We start from the raw sequence: 12,887 nt of genomic DNA on the forward strand, positions 1-12,887 counted from the left end.
AAACTTTTGAACGGGGTCATTTTTATAAATTCAACTATTATTTTCTCTTGTGGACTATATGTAAACATCTTTCATGTGAAATATCTTATTCAGGTCAGTACTAAATAAACAATAACATGCATTTTGTATGATCCCTCTTACTTTGGTAAAATAATTAACATTTTGCAGATTCTGAAAGGTTTATGTAAACTTTTGACTTCAACTGTATAATATATGTACATTTAAAAAAATTGGCATGAAATGAATATTCACCCTATGTATTTTTTACAAACTTGACTTCTCTCCGCTGATGCGCAGGACAATTGTTTAGTCCAAAAAAACCACTCCATACTGACTGCAAGCTTGCATTTATTTTTGAATGAAATGCACAGACCTCTCGACAGTCAACGACAGATGAACAGAATATTAAAAAAATATATATTTTTCAATAATCCATTACACTTGGATGCAATTCGCAAAATGAAGAAAAGCCCTATTGATACATCCGTTTCATTGCAACTTTAAAAGTGAATAGCTGTTAAATGTACATTTTGCATTTACTTCTAGACTTCTAAAATCTACAAATTAATTTTGATTTCATGGGGCGTCCAACATTCATCCAACAGTGAAGGAACATTTAATTAGTATTAGTATTATGAATTAGAAATGATCATTGTGGCTTCTGTAATGCTAACATTTTGCAGTGAAAAAATATTCTGTAGACAATCGGTGTAAATAATGAATGTCCCCGCCAAAAATAAATAAATAATTACAAATTCCTGACAGCATCTACTTACAATTTCAATTACAAACACCACAATCATTGTTGAGCACCAAACCATCAATTTAGGCTGACCCACTAATTAATACTGAACTGATTTGAGCCGAAAAATGACATTGTTCATTGTAAAGTGTTGCAGAATTTTTCTTGATCCAAATAAATTGCTCTGAAGAGGTTTTGAAGCCAGATAGACGTTTATTAACAAGTTAACAGAAGGCCGAGTAATGTTCGAACACCACTCCAGAATATTGGTTTAACACTCTTATATACAGTAATATATACGCCTGAAGCTGTTCGCTGTATTCCATATATGCACCATTGTATTTTTGGACTGGTATCTTTTACCATCTGTGACCCTGGAGGGTCATAAGGGTCAATTTTTTGAAATTGAGATTTATACATCATCTGAAAGCTGAATAAATAATCTTTCCATTGATGTATGGTTTGTTAATATTTCTTAGCAATGCATATTACTAACCAAAAATTAAGTTTTGATATATTTACGGTAGGACATTTACCAAATATCTTCATGGAACATGATCTTTACTTAATATCCTAATGATTTTTGGCATAAAAGAAAAATCAATAATTTTGACCCATACAATGTATTGTTGGCTATTGCTACAAATATACCCCAGCGACTTAACACTGCTTTTGTGCTGCAGGGACACATATGTGAGTTCTTGAAGGATGATCAATAACTGTCATGTATGTATTTCTAGCTCCTGAACAGATTCCTTCAATATATGAGTGTTTTTCAAGCTTTAAATAGTTCGCTCTGCTCACTGACGGTTACACAGTCGGATTAATAATAGTAGAATGTTCTACTGTATGTATTAGCCTATATTGATTATAATATTCTACAAAAGCTGCTCTCTGCTGTTGAGATGAAGGTGGGGAGTTTTCCTCTTACCTTCATCTTCTGGATGAGGTCGGTGAGGTTCGCGGCCACCTTGCGTGTGTTATCCACCACTTTCCAGTAGTTTATGTTGGTGGCCCCACGGTTCCAGTCCACCACGATCACGTTCATGTCGCGGCGCTGCAGGAGGAGCTGCACGAACTGAGTGAGCCAGACGGGAGGCGAGCCGGTGGGCCGGTAGCCGTGGATGAGGAAGGTGCTCGGGGAGCTGAGGTTGAAGCGAGGGTTTCTGAAGGGCTCTCGATGGGACAGCAGCTGAGCGCAGGACGCATTGACCCGAGTGTAGAGCAGGAGCCTCACGGTCAGAGACGTCCCAGACAGAGAGTGCTTCAGATCCAGGTCCGTCATCTCCTCACACTCCTGAGCTGCAGGGAGAACACAAACACAGCTCTTCACTGCTGGCTGCACACATCCCTCACAGCTTGATTCACATTCAGTCATTTAGCAGACGCTTTTATCCAAAGCCACTTACAAATGAGGACAATAGAAGCAATCAAAACTAACAAAAGAGCAATGATATGCAAGTGCTATAACAAGTGTCAGTTAGCCTCATGCAGTACACGGAGCAAGGTTTTTTAAAATTATATAATAAATAAAAAGAAAACAGATAGAATAGAGCAAGCTAGTGTTAGAGGCCTTTTTTGCTTTTTGTTAATTGTATAATAAATAAAAAGAAAACAAATAGATAGAATACAAAAAGAATAGAGAAGCTAGTGTTAGTTTTTTTTGTTAAAGAAAACAAGCAGTTAGTAAACGAATAGAGTGCAAGTCTAAAAGGGACAAGTTTTTTTTTTAAAGAATTAAAGAAAGAAGTGCTAGTTACACAGTTTTTGTTTTTGCAGTGCACGCAACATTCACGATAACGTTAAATACGATTCAAAGTAATGCAGCGTTTAATATTGATGCTCTTACAGTGGCTACTAGGGCTTTTAAAAGAATAAAAGTAAAAAAAGCCGTCTCATGGAGCTGTGGTGGAGGATTTTGTTTCTCGGTGTGCAACTTAAATATAGCTAAGACCAAAGACATGATTATAGACTTTGGAAAGTCTGCTATTTCTGTCTCTACTGTCATTCGTGGAAGGGACACTGACCTTGTGGACGAGGAAAGATATCTGTGTACAGTGATTGATAAAATTAAATTTTATTAAGCAAGGTTTTTGCTGCAATTCAACCATACTAATAAGCAAAAACGAGTTCAGATAAACATTAAAAAAATTTTAAATGCTGAAGAGTGTTGACCTTTTCTTCTCCTGCATCATATTCTTCATGCAATCCAGAATGGTTTGAGCTGCGCTCTCTACTGTACAGACCTGAATGTACTTTTCCTTCAGCCTGAGGCTTATTCCTTTCACTTTTGGTGTTAAGGGGCTTTTACATTTGCCAAAAATAGACATTTTTATATTAAAAGCAAACAAGAAAGCCCAGTCCAGATGAGAAAAAGTAACACCAAAGTAACGTAACGCATTACTTTCAATAAAAAAAAGTAACTAAGTAACATAATTAGTTACTTTTTTAGGGAGTAACGCAAATAATGCATTACTTTTAAAAGTAACTTTCCCCAACACTGGAAAGCACCTAACATACATTCTATTTACATCTACACTGGATGAAAATAAGGTGTGTGTGTGTGTTTTGGTGTTTACAGGAAAAGTGGGACTAATGCTACATCTGTGGGGGTTATGCTAACATTTCAAGAGAAATTCTACAGTAACACCCAGCATAAATGAGACAGCATCCACCGTGAGTAATACAGAAACTCTAGTTTTCTCACAGCTGACTGTCTCATGGTGTTTCAGGCCGCGATGGTTAACCACAATGAATTGTAAGCATTTGGAAGAATGTCAGGTGGTTTCTTTTAACTCGTTAACTAAACTAAACAGTTTGTTACAAAGGCAGAAAAGTGACATGAAAGGCAGTTGATGTGGATTTGGATCATCATTACCTCTGTGAGTGTCAAACATCAGCATCAGCGTCACAAACACGAGCCAACAGACCTGCAGAGAGAGAGAGAGAGAGAGGAACCTCAGAAAGTGTGCTGCAGTCTACAGCGGATCTCACACACTTCTCATCTAGCAGCCTTTTCTCTCACTTTACATGCTGTATGGTTTTATAGAGCAGCAGTTAAAAAACGCTTTTGCTTTCTTATTCAATAAAACTATTTAGCAGTTTTTGGAAAATCCATTTGAGTTTAAGTATTTTGATGAGACCACAAGACCAAAGACTCCTGCTGACAAACACACACACACACACACACACAGTTTCCATGAAACTCATTACTGTACAATTGGGTGTGTGCTGTTTTGGTATCATTGATATACAATTATTGTTTTTGTTAATATTTTGAATTAAAGTTTTTGAGCTCTTTTTTTAGTCATTTTCTTGTGTTTAGTTTATTGTTTGTTTTTAAATACGTCTGTATCATTTTCATAAATTTTATTTTGTTTGTTTATTTTTTATTTCATTAGTTTATTTTGTACTTAAACTAAATAGAAATGAGAAATGTTGCTTTGCTGATTAAAAAAAAAGTATTTATTCATTTGCTTGCTTATACATTTATTTTGGTGGTTTCAGTTTTAGTTTTAGTTACCAATCATTACCCTGACGTGTATGTCTTAGGTTTTGCTTACATTTTGCATTTTGGGGACCAAATGTAGTACAACTAAAAACATTTCCTATGACGAAAACAGCTTACTAAATACAAATAAAGTTTACTATAAATATTGATAAATAATGTTTTCATTAAAATGTAAAACAATGCAAGGTTTGTGTGAGGACCAGGTTTAAGGGATACAAAACAGACTAAATATTATTAGCTCAGGATTAAACCCACAGAATTCAATAGAAATTGCGCATACTGAACAGTAACTGTGTGTGTTTGGAGAGTCATTGTGCGGTTGTGTAATGGGACATTTTAGGGACTCTGCATTTGATTAGGCTGAAGCTGAAAAGAAGACAAACTGGTTTGAAGCTGCTGTCACGGGGAGGGAGTAAGAATGTGCTTTCATTCTAAACAAGCAGAAGAAATCCCACGAACATTTACATCAACCACATCCTCAGTTCAAACATGAAACAGCATGCAGTGAACCTGACTGACCACTCATGTGAACAATCACACAAACACACACAGCCAGCCATGTACTCTTAAGACCAATAGACATAAACACATACTCAGACAAAGAGCACATATTACAACTATTTGCTACAAGGCACAGTATACATGAGAGACGTCTTACCATGTCAGACGAGTGAGGAGATGTTTCTGTCTGACAGTGAGGCGTTATACTGTCAGCGTCGCTGACAATTCATCTGAAGACTCCAGGAAATAGTAAGGCGACACACTTAGACAGCTCCTCCTTCCTGTCCACAGCTCCTCCCACAACATCCGCCTACAGGTGTCACATTCCTCAAATCCCTCTGCTCTACCTGTGACCAGACAAGAAGCTCCAAACTAGTCACAGTAGGGGACTGCGGTGGCACAGATGTATTGCATGCATGACCAGCGGCTAGAGTCCTTACCAGGTCAAGAAAATATGATCATATTACCCCAATTTTACAGTCTCTGCACTGGATACATTTATACCATTTTTGTATTCTGCGTTTAATTTTCAAAATAACATTAAAATTAAAAAAAGGCCTTTTTATGAGAGAGCACAGATCAGAGCTGACCGGAAGTGAAGTGGGAGAGAGATGAGGGGCTGGAGTCGGGATTCGAACTCGGGACGCCTGCTGACTTTTTATTGTAATTTAAATTTAATTTCAAGTTACATGTTTATCATTTTTGGCAAAGTTGTTGTCAATATTTAAGTTCACACTGGAGATTTATCAGAGCCACAACAGGAGTAGTTCATCACAAACTATGAACATGTTGCACTAGCAGAACGCCTCATAATTATTTATATCTATTCCAAAATAATAACTCAATGCCGTAACAATTTAAATGTTCAGCTATACTTTTTAATAGTTAACTTTTAACTACTTTTTAATTTTTCGGATCATCAGTCATCAAAGCTCGGTAAATATTGGTCACAGAGATTTACTTTAAATTTCACCAAGATGATTACTCACTAAAAACTCCCACAGATCATGTTTTCAGGCCGTTTCAAGTCTTATTTTGACGTAACATGGTGGCTAAATCTAAGTGTGTGAGCTGTTTACTGTCTTCCCATCAACGCCATTATATTGTTCATTCAGACTGATTCGCGAATGCGCATCAACACAAGAGGCGGGATTTATCGCATGAGCCAATCACAGACGAACATAACCAGTCATATCCAATCATGTCGTGATGGAGGCATTGCTTCCTCATGTGACTCCCCCCATCCAACCCCCCAAATTACAAAATTCAACAGCAAGTTCTTGACAGATTTCTCATATTTACACATTTTGTAAATACAAATTGAAATAATTTTAATACAATAAAAAAATAAAATACAATTCTAACCCCCCAGCAAACTCATGGGACGCTATTGGGGGGGGGTTCTGTTAAAACTCAGTGGGCTCAGGGGAGGCAAGACAGACCTGTTTGCCTGCTGGTGTTGCTGTTGTTTCTTTAGAAAAACGAGTTATATGTTGTAATATTAGCGTTGTTATATTTTTGCACTACTAATGTTTTTCTCATTTAGCAGTTTGATGTTATGAGGAGACACTGCCTCATATATATATCTCAGCATATATCTGTTTTTGGAATTTAAATAAAAAAAAATTATATGTTAAGTGGGGTGTTATTATTATCACTATTTTTTTTCTTTCACTTTTAATCAGTTGTTGTCAAGGTGATTTTTAGCGGATGACGTCACTCCACACAGGTGATTATCCGAGTGAAAAGTGTGCTTCTCTTTCTTTAGAATAAATAACAATGGCCCTTTAAAACGTGATGTTTTGCTCTGTCTAAATGTTTTTCGGCGCGGTGTCGCCCTCTGGCGCCTGACTGCGGTAATTCACTTACTCCTCACGACAAACCCAAGCGACTTTAGAAAAGAGAGAGCGCTTAACAAGCGACCAGCAACCGGCAACATATCAGAGTTCTTTCATTTCACGCCTTTAACATCAGAATGAGTGATAGAGACAGAGATCAAGACAAGACGATCCTCATGGGAAACATCCACAGCTGTGTGACGGAGGAGATTCTGCAGGTGAGCGCATCATCTTCATCTTCATCATCATCATCATCTTCATTCACCTGTTCAGTGTGTGTCTTGCAGTGATTATTGATATGCATTAGCAATAATTCTCTTTTCCCTTTTGATAAATCTTGTTTTTGCAGCCCATATTTCTTTGGTACGTTTACTGGCGTTTAGAGCATCACATCAAATAACTAATAATATTCGAATCATTGAACTAGACAAGCCTTTTGGGTTTTTAAGTAACAGATTGATCTAAATATTTTTGTTTGTTGTTTGTATTTATTTAAATTAGGGCTGCACGATTATGACAAAAATCATAATTGTCGATTATTCCCTTGAAATTGTAATTGCGATTATTAATTACGATTATCACAATTTACATTGAATGATGTTTATACCATTGTTTGATGCAACTGCATGCCGTATTTCTTTAAAATGAAAATAAACAAGCTGAAAACACTCGAACTGAAAAACCTTTAGTGCTTTTCTATCGTATTAAGCCTTCAAACGTCAAATATACATCGGATTGGTTTCTTCTTTAAATTATAATGGTATTATATATATATATATATATATGGTTACATATTTACGTATATACTTATATATTGTTTTTAATATTTTTTATGTAATGTTTATTTGTTTTTTTATATGTAGTTTCAATTGTAATGTGTTAATGTTTATATTTAAAATATGTTATGTACCTATCTAATTATAAATGTAATTTTTTGTCTGTTTAAATGGGAAATGTGCTTATTCCTCTCTCCAAACCCATATTTTCATATCTGATTCCTGTACAGCAGGCAGGTCCAGTCGACGAGGTGCGTATATTCAGAGAGGGACAGTATGGATGTGTTTATTATAATAACGCTGAAGCTGTTCCCTGCGCAGTCGTGCTTCTCAATCTGGCTCTTGTGCTTGTGCTGTGCTGTTTTTAGATGGACGTTATCATAGAAATGAGGCGTTTGCGTACCACACGGGGACGGGACTGATAGCAGACAGGTGTGTCACATTACAGAAACACTCCAATGCTTCTGTTTATGATAGTAAGCCCATATTCAGAGGTCAAAACTGGGCTCTTGCTTCACCAGAGTACCTCAAATCATTACTTTAAATTCAGCCATCTCAAAACTCTCCTCTTCTGTTGCTTTGTGGGTAATATTTTGCTCGAAAAGCGTGAACAGATGAACACTTCATGAATAATATAATTATTAGCACACACTAATTATAATATTGCATACTATTTAGAACAGATAGCATGATTTGGGATTTATATGGATTGTTTCAAACCACTTTCTCCTGAGGGTTTTATTCCTAACACTCCCTGCAGGACAGATTCAGTTTATATTTATACACGCTCTGCTCTTCAGAAGTTTGGGCTCAGAAAGATTTGGTTTTGAAAGGAATTAATAATTTTAACCAGTCTCATTAAACTGAGCAAAAATACAGTGAAGAACAGACAATAAAGTTTAAATTGGTGCAAAATAATGCTTTTTTTACCCTAATATTGTGCAGCACAACTGTGTTCAACATTGATAATAATCAAAAATGTTTCTTGAGCAGCAGATCAGCATATTATACTGATTTCTGAAGATCATGTGACGCTGAAGACTGGAGTAATGATGCTGAAAATACAGCTTTGATCACAGAAATAAATTACAGTTTAACAGATATTCACACAGAAAACTGCTGTTTTAAATTACAATAATATTTCCCTGTTTTTACAGTATTTTGCATCAAATAAATGCAGCCTTTGTGAGCAGAAGAGACTTCTTCTTACTGACCCCAACCCTTTGAACGGTATTCTTTTTATAATAGAGAGTCATATTTAGCATTTTGAAATGTTATGTGGTGTGTTCATAATTTTATCAGTTCAATATTTTAATTTTATATATGCCATTATTTCCCATATGACATGGTAACATACGAGAAAAAAATAACACAACATAACATAATAATAATAATAAAAAAAAAAATATATATACTGTATATATTATTTAATACTGACGCGCAAATCTGATGATCTGAATTTTTTTTTTTGCAACTTCATCTTGAGTTCACATTCAGCAAGGCTTTGCGTCTCAGTTCAGGTGATTAGAAAGATGATTGATTGGTGCCTCTGTCATCTACACTGACATTTTTATAGGAGGATAAAAGCTTAACGTCACACAAAATGTCACATTTATGCTGGATGGTAATTTACAGCTGTTTTTAACATCAAGCGTTGACTCTTATTACCTGAACTAGCCTTCAGCCAAAGCCTCTCCCTCTCTTGAATTATAACTAACATGATAAGATGCAATAACGTTACCTTCAGACTTTACACTTAATAAATGTCTTCAAATACAAGAGAATTTCAGTTGGTGCTGGTGTCAAAAAACATGTTTTAGTGTTACAAAAGATTTCTATTTCAAATAAATGCTGAGCTTTCTATTCATCTGTGAATCCTGAAAAATACAATATTGTGCAGCACAACTGTTTTCAACATTGATAATAATCAGAAATGTTTCTTGAGCATCAAATCAGCATATTAGAATGATTTCTGAAGATCATGTGACGCTGAAGACTGGAGTAATGATGCTGAAAATACAGCTGCACATCACAGAAATAAATTACAGTTTAACACATACTCACACAGAAAAGAGTTATTCTAAAGTGAAATAATATTTCACAGTTTTTACTGTATTTTCAAACAAATAAATGCAGCCTTGATGAGCAGGAGAGGCTTTTTTCAGAAACATTAAATAATATTACAGACCCAAACTTTTGAACAGGAGTGAACATAAAAAAAAAATATATATATATAAAAAAATATATATACCGTACATATACATACACACATATACAGTGTGTGTATATACACTGTAAAAAAAATCCGTAAAATTTACGGTAAAAAACCGGCAGCTGTGGTTGCCAGAATTTTACCGTAAAAAATATGGTAGCTACATTTTAGGTATTACGGTTTTAACCTAAATTTACAGTTAAATACCGTAATTTCATTAACTGATATAATGTTAATATACCAACCTATTGAAGTACTGAAATCTGTTTTGTACCTTTGTAATAACATAGTTATTTCAACAAAAAAACATCAAATTTGAACTGTAACACGGAATTCTGGGAATGTCAATTTACGGTTCTTTACTGTAAATTATACTGTCTTTTTATTTTACAGTTTTTTACCGTTAAATTCACAGCCATTTTTTTAAAGTGTGTATATATATATATATATATAAACCTATTTTACTGTATTTTTTAATAATTAAAAAATTTTTCAATTAAAATTGTAATAAAATAAAAAAAAAAGTTCCCCTAAAGCTGTCTCAAGAAGTTTTTCCTGGAGGTTAAGGTGAGAGGATGGGTTAGTTTTCTCAGCACATGGTGATTCTTCATTCTAGAATATATTTGGATATCTATTTGGATTAGAAATGATAGTTAAAGCCCAAGCGTTTGAACATTATATTTTTGCTTCCTCTTGCGTTACGCCTTTTATTAATGCTTTCTGGAAATGCTGATAAAGCGGCACATGGTTCTAATCAACAATAATAGTCACTGTTCAATAAAGGTTTATTGCTAGGCTGTATAAGAAGGACAGACGTGTGTTAGAAGCGGTGAGTTAGCAGGTTCGAGTGCTGCGAGTGTGATGTCCAGAAGAGCGTGTGGTCTGTCGTCTGCGGAGCTGCTGCTCTCTGCGCTGCTGCTTCTGCTGTTCGTGGTTTGTGTGGGACTCAGCGCCGTCACCTGGCTCGCTCTAGACAGCACAGGTACGACACTGTCCCTCTCTGATGAGCTCTGCTGGAGGCTGCAGGTGTTCTGCAGTGATGTGTGTGATGTTTCAGATGCTGGAGGAGAGCAGAGCGGCTCAGAGTTCAGAGGGATCCTCGTCATCTCCAACGGAAGCGTCTTCACGGAGGAGCTGCTGGACAAACACAGCGACCGGTTCAAAGCTCTGGCGTACGACAGCGAGCAGAAGGTACAGCTTAAAGAAGAAGTCACCCAAAGTCAAGATCCTGTCATATGACGGACTTTATTCAGAAGAGCAGACAGTGAAAGTCTGATGACGTGAGGATGAGTCAATGATGACAGGATCTTCATTTTTGGGTGGATCCGATGAATCATGAAGCATGCCAAAACATGTTTTATATACATTTTTGAACCAAAAGACATTTTGCATTGTGACATTAATTGCATGACAACTAAAATAAAGCAATAAGCCCCAAGAAGCCGTGGTTTACAGTGAATTTATAACAGCTAAGTGCTGTAAACCACGGCTTCACGGGGCTTAATACTGTACAGCGTATAAGAGAAAAAAAATTACAATAATTGTTTTACAGTAATACTGTAGACATTGCTTTATAATGTCAACGAGAACATAATAAATTTATATTTATAATTTATTATATTATTATAAAAACAATATGTTATTTTATATTTATATTATAATATTATGTATGTATATGCATAATGATCATTTAGAAAATTAAGTTGCTTAATTGTCATGAAAATAATGTTCAAATAGAAAAATGTTAATGGCACATTAACGATAAGCTTAATGATGCAAATGATAATTTTAGACTTTTTAAACACATTTTCATGAGATGAAATCCTAGTAATGATTGTAATGCATATCTTTTCATTCTGTAAGTTATTGATCAGTATTTCAGTGTGATAATAAATCAGTTTTCTCTGCAGATCAGTGACGCTTACAGTCGTACTTCGCTTAAAGAGCAGTTCAGAAGCTGCAAGGTCAACGAGTATGTTATTTTATATTTATATTATAATATTATGTACGTATATGCATAATGATCATTTAGAAAATTAAGTTGCTTAATTGTCATGAAAATAATGTTCAAATAGAAAAATGTTAATGGCACATTAACGATAAGCTTAATGATGCAAATGATAATTTTAGACTTTTTAAACACATTTTCATGAGATGAAATCCTAGTAATGATTGTAATGCATATCTTTTCATTCTGTAAGTTATTGATCAGTATTTCAGTGTGATAATAAATCAGTTTTCTCTGCAGATCAGTGACGCTTACAGTCGTACTTCGCTTAAAGAGCAGTTCAGAAGCTGCAAGGTCAACGAGTTCAGGTCAGACTTTATATATTAAAGCACCTTAGCTAAAAACACAGTTCAGCATTTTTAATATTTTGTCCATGTATTTAGGAGATGTAATAACCAACAGCTGTGAGTTTGTGAAATACTTCAGTGCAAAAAAAAACAAAAAATAAAAACATTTTCTTAATGAGAATTTCTATTTGAGATATGTTTAAAATGAGATAAATAAGTATTTATTTATTTATTGTTTGTTTGTTTGTGTAGTTTAATGCATAAATATAACAAAAACAAATAGTAAGGTTTATGCTTAAAATTCAAGTTCAGATCAGAAACCTAATGAAAGACAAGTTCTCTAAAAGGTCTTGTGCTCTTCAGGTGAATGCGTGATTGTTTGAGTGCTGATCGTGTGTCTGCTCTCAGTGAAGGCAGCGTGCTGGTGTTTTTCGAGCTGGTCTTCCGAGGCGTTCTGGACTCACAGACGGCTCAGGAGCAGTTAGTGGATGGTTTACAGCAGGCTTCACATGATGGACTCGTGATCGACACCCACAGTGTGCAGGTCACAGGTAATCATGTCTTCAAGACATATCTACAGTTTCACATCGATAAAGATCTCCGTGGGACTGTATAGACGTAATTGATTTAAGGAGTTCATTTAATTTATGCAACTCTTAGTTTGGAGGGGTTTTTATAGCTGATTTTATGCAATTTCTAATTTCTACCCTCAGATAAACCAGCTACAACCCAGAGAGCGTCCACAGCAGGAGCAGGTGCGAGCGCTTTCTGTTTTATTGCTCATGACATGATCTGACCGGGACAAAGTCTCCGTTTTTTATTTGTTGTTTTGATTGTATTTAGATTATAAAATGACATTGTGATATAAATGTGGGATGGATGTCATATTATGGATCAAAAAGCTAAATATTTTTTTAATTATTAAATTAATTATTAATTTAATAATTAAAAATAAATAAATAAATAATTCAATTAGTAATAATTCATTATTATAAAAAAAAAAAAAAAAAAA

At 35.1% G+C, this 12,887-nt stretch overlaps 2 protein-coding genes across 4 annotated transcripts in view; one reads left to right on the top strand and one right to left on the bottom strand.

Moving 5' to 3' along the window:
• The window catches only part of lipia (lipase, member Ia), an 11,326-nt gene extending 6,339 nt beyond the window's left edge, over positions 1-4,987 (bottom strand). For 2 of the 3 annotated variants that reach the window (XM_016575460.1, XM_016575459.1), the window contains exons 1-3: positions 4,912-4,979; positions 3,621-3,672; positions 1,674-2,044 (exon numbers count right to left, since the gene is read on the bottom strand). In XM_016575460.1, coding sequence (XP_016430946.1) covers positions 1,674-2,044; positions 3,621-3,672; positions 4,912-4,914 — 426 coding nt within the window. In that variant the 5' untranslated portion in view covers positions 4,915-4,979. Of the gene's footprint in view, positions 1-1,673; positions 2,045-3,620; positions 3,673-4,911 lie in introns of all 3 variants that reach the window. The other variant, XM_016575461.1, reaches the window with a different exon arrangement.
• A 5,368-nt stretch (positions 4,988-10,355) lies between these two features.
• tmprss15 (transmembrane serine protease 15) overlaps positions 10,356-12,887 on the top strand; it is an 18,388-nt gene continuing 15,856 nt past the window's right edge. Inside the window, exons 1-4 of the mRNA XM_016575450.1 lie at positions 10,356-10,771; positions 11,829-11,896; positions 12,284-12,426; positions 12,589-12,630. Of these exons, the coding sequence (XP_016430936.1) occupies positions 10,442-10,771; positions 11,829-11,896; positions 12,284-12,426; positions 12,589-12,630 (583 nt within the window). The 5' untranslated portion in view covers positions 10,356-10,441. The remainder of the gene's footprint in view (positions 10,772-11,828; positions 11,897-12,283; positions 12,427-12,588; positions 12,631-12,887) is intronic.

Source organism: Sinocyclocheilus rhinocerous, unplaced genomic scaffold (assembly GCF_001515625.1).
Source record: "Sinocyclocheilus rhinocerous isolate Xijiao unplaced genomic scaffold, SAMN03320098_v1.1 scaffold2338, whole genome shotgun sequence".
In the NCBI taxonomy this organism is placed as follows: Eukaryota; Metazoa; Chordata; class Actinopteri; order Cypriniformes; family Cyprinidae; genus Sinocyclocheilus; species Sinocyclocheilus rhinocerous.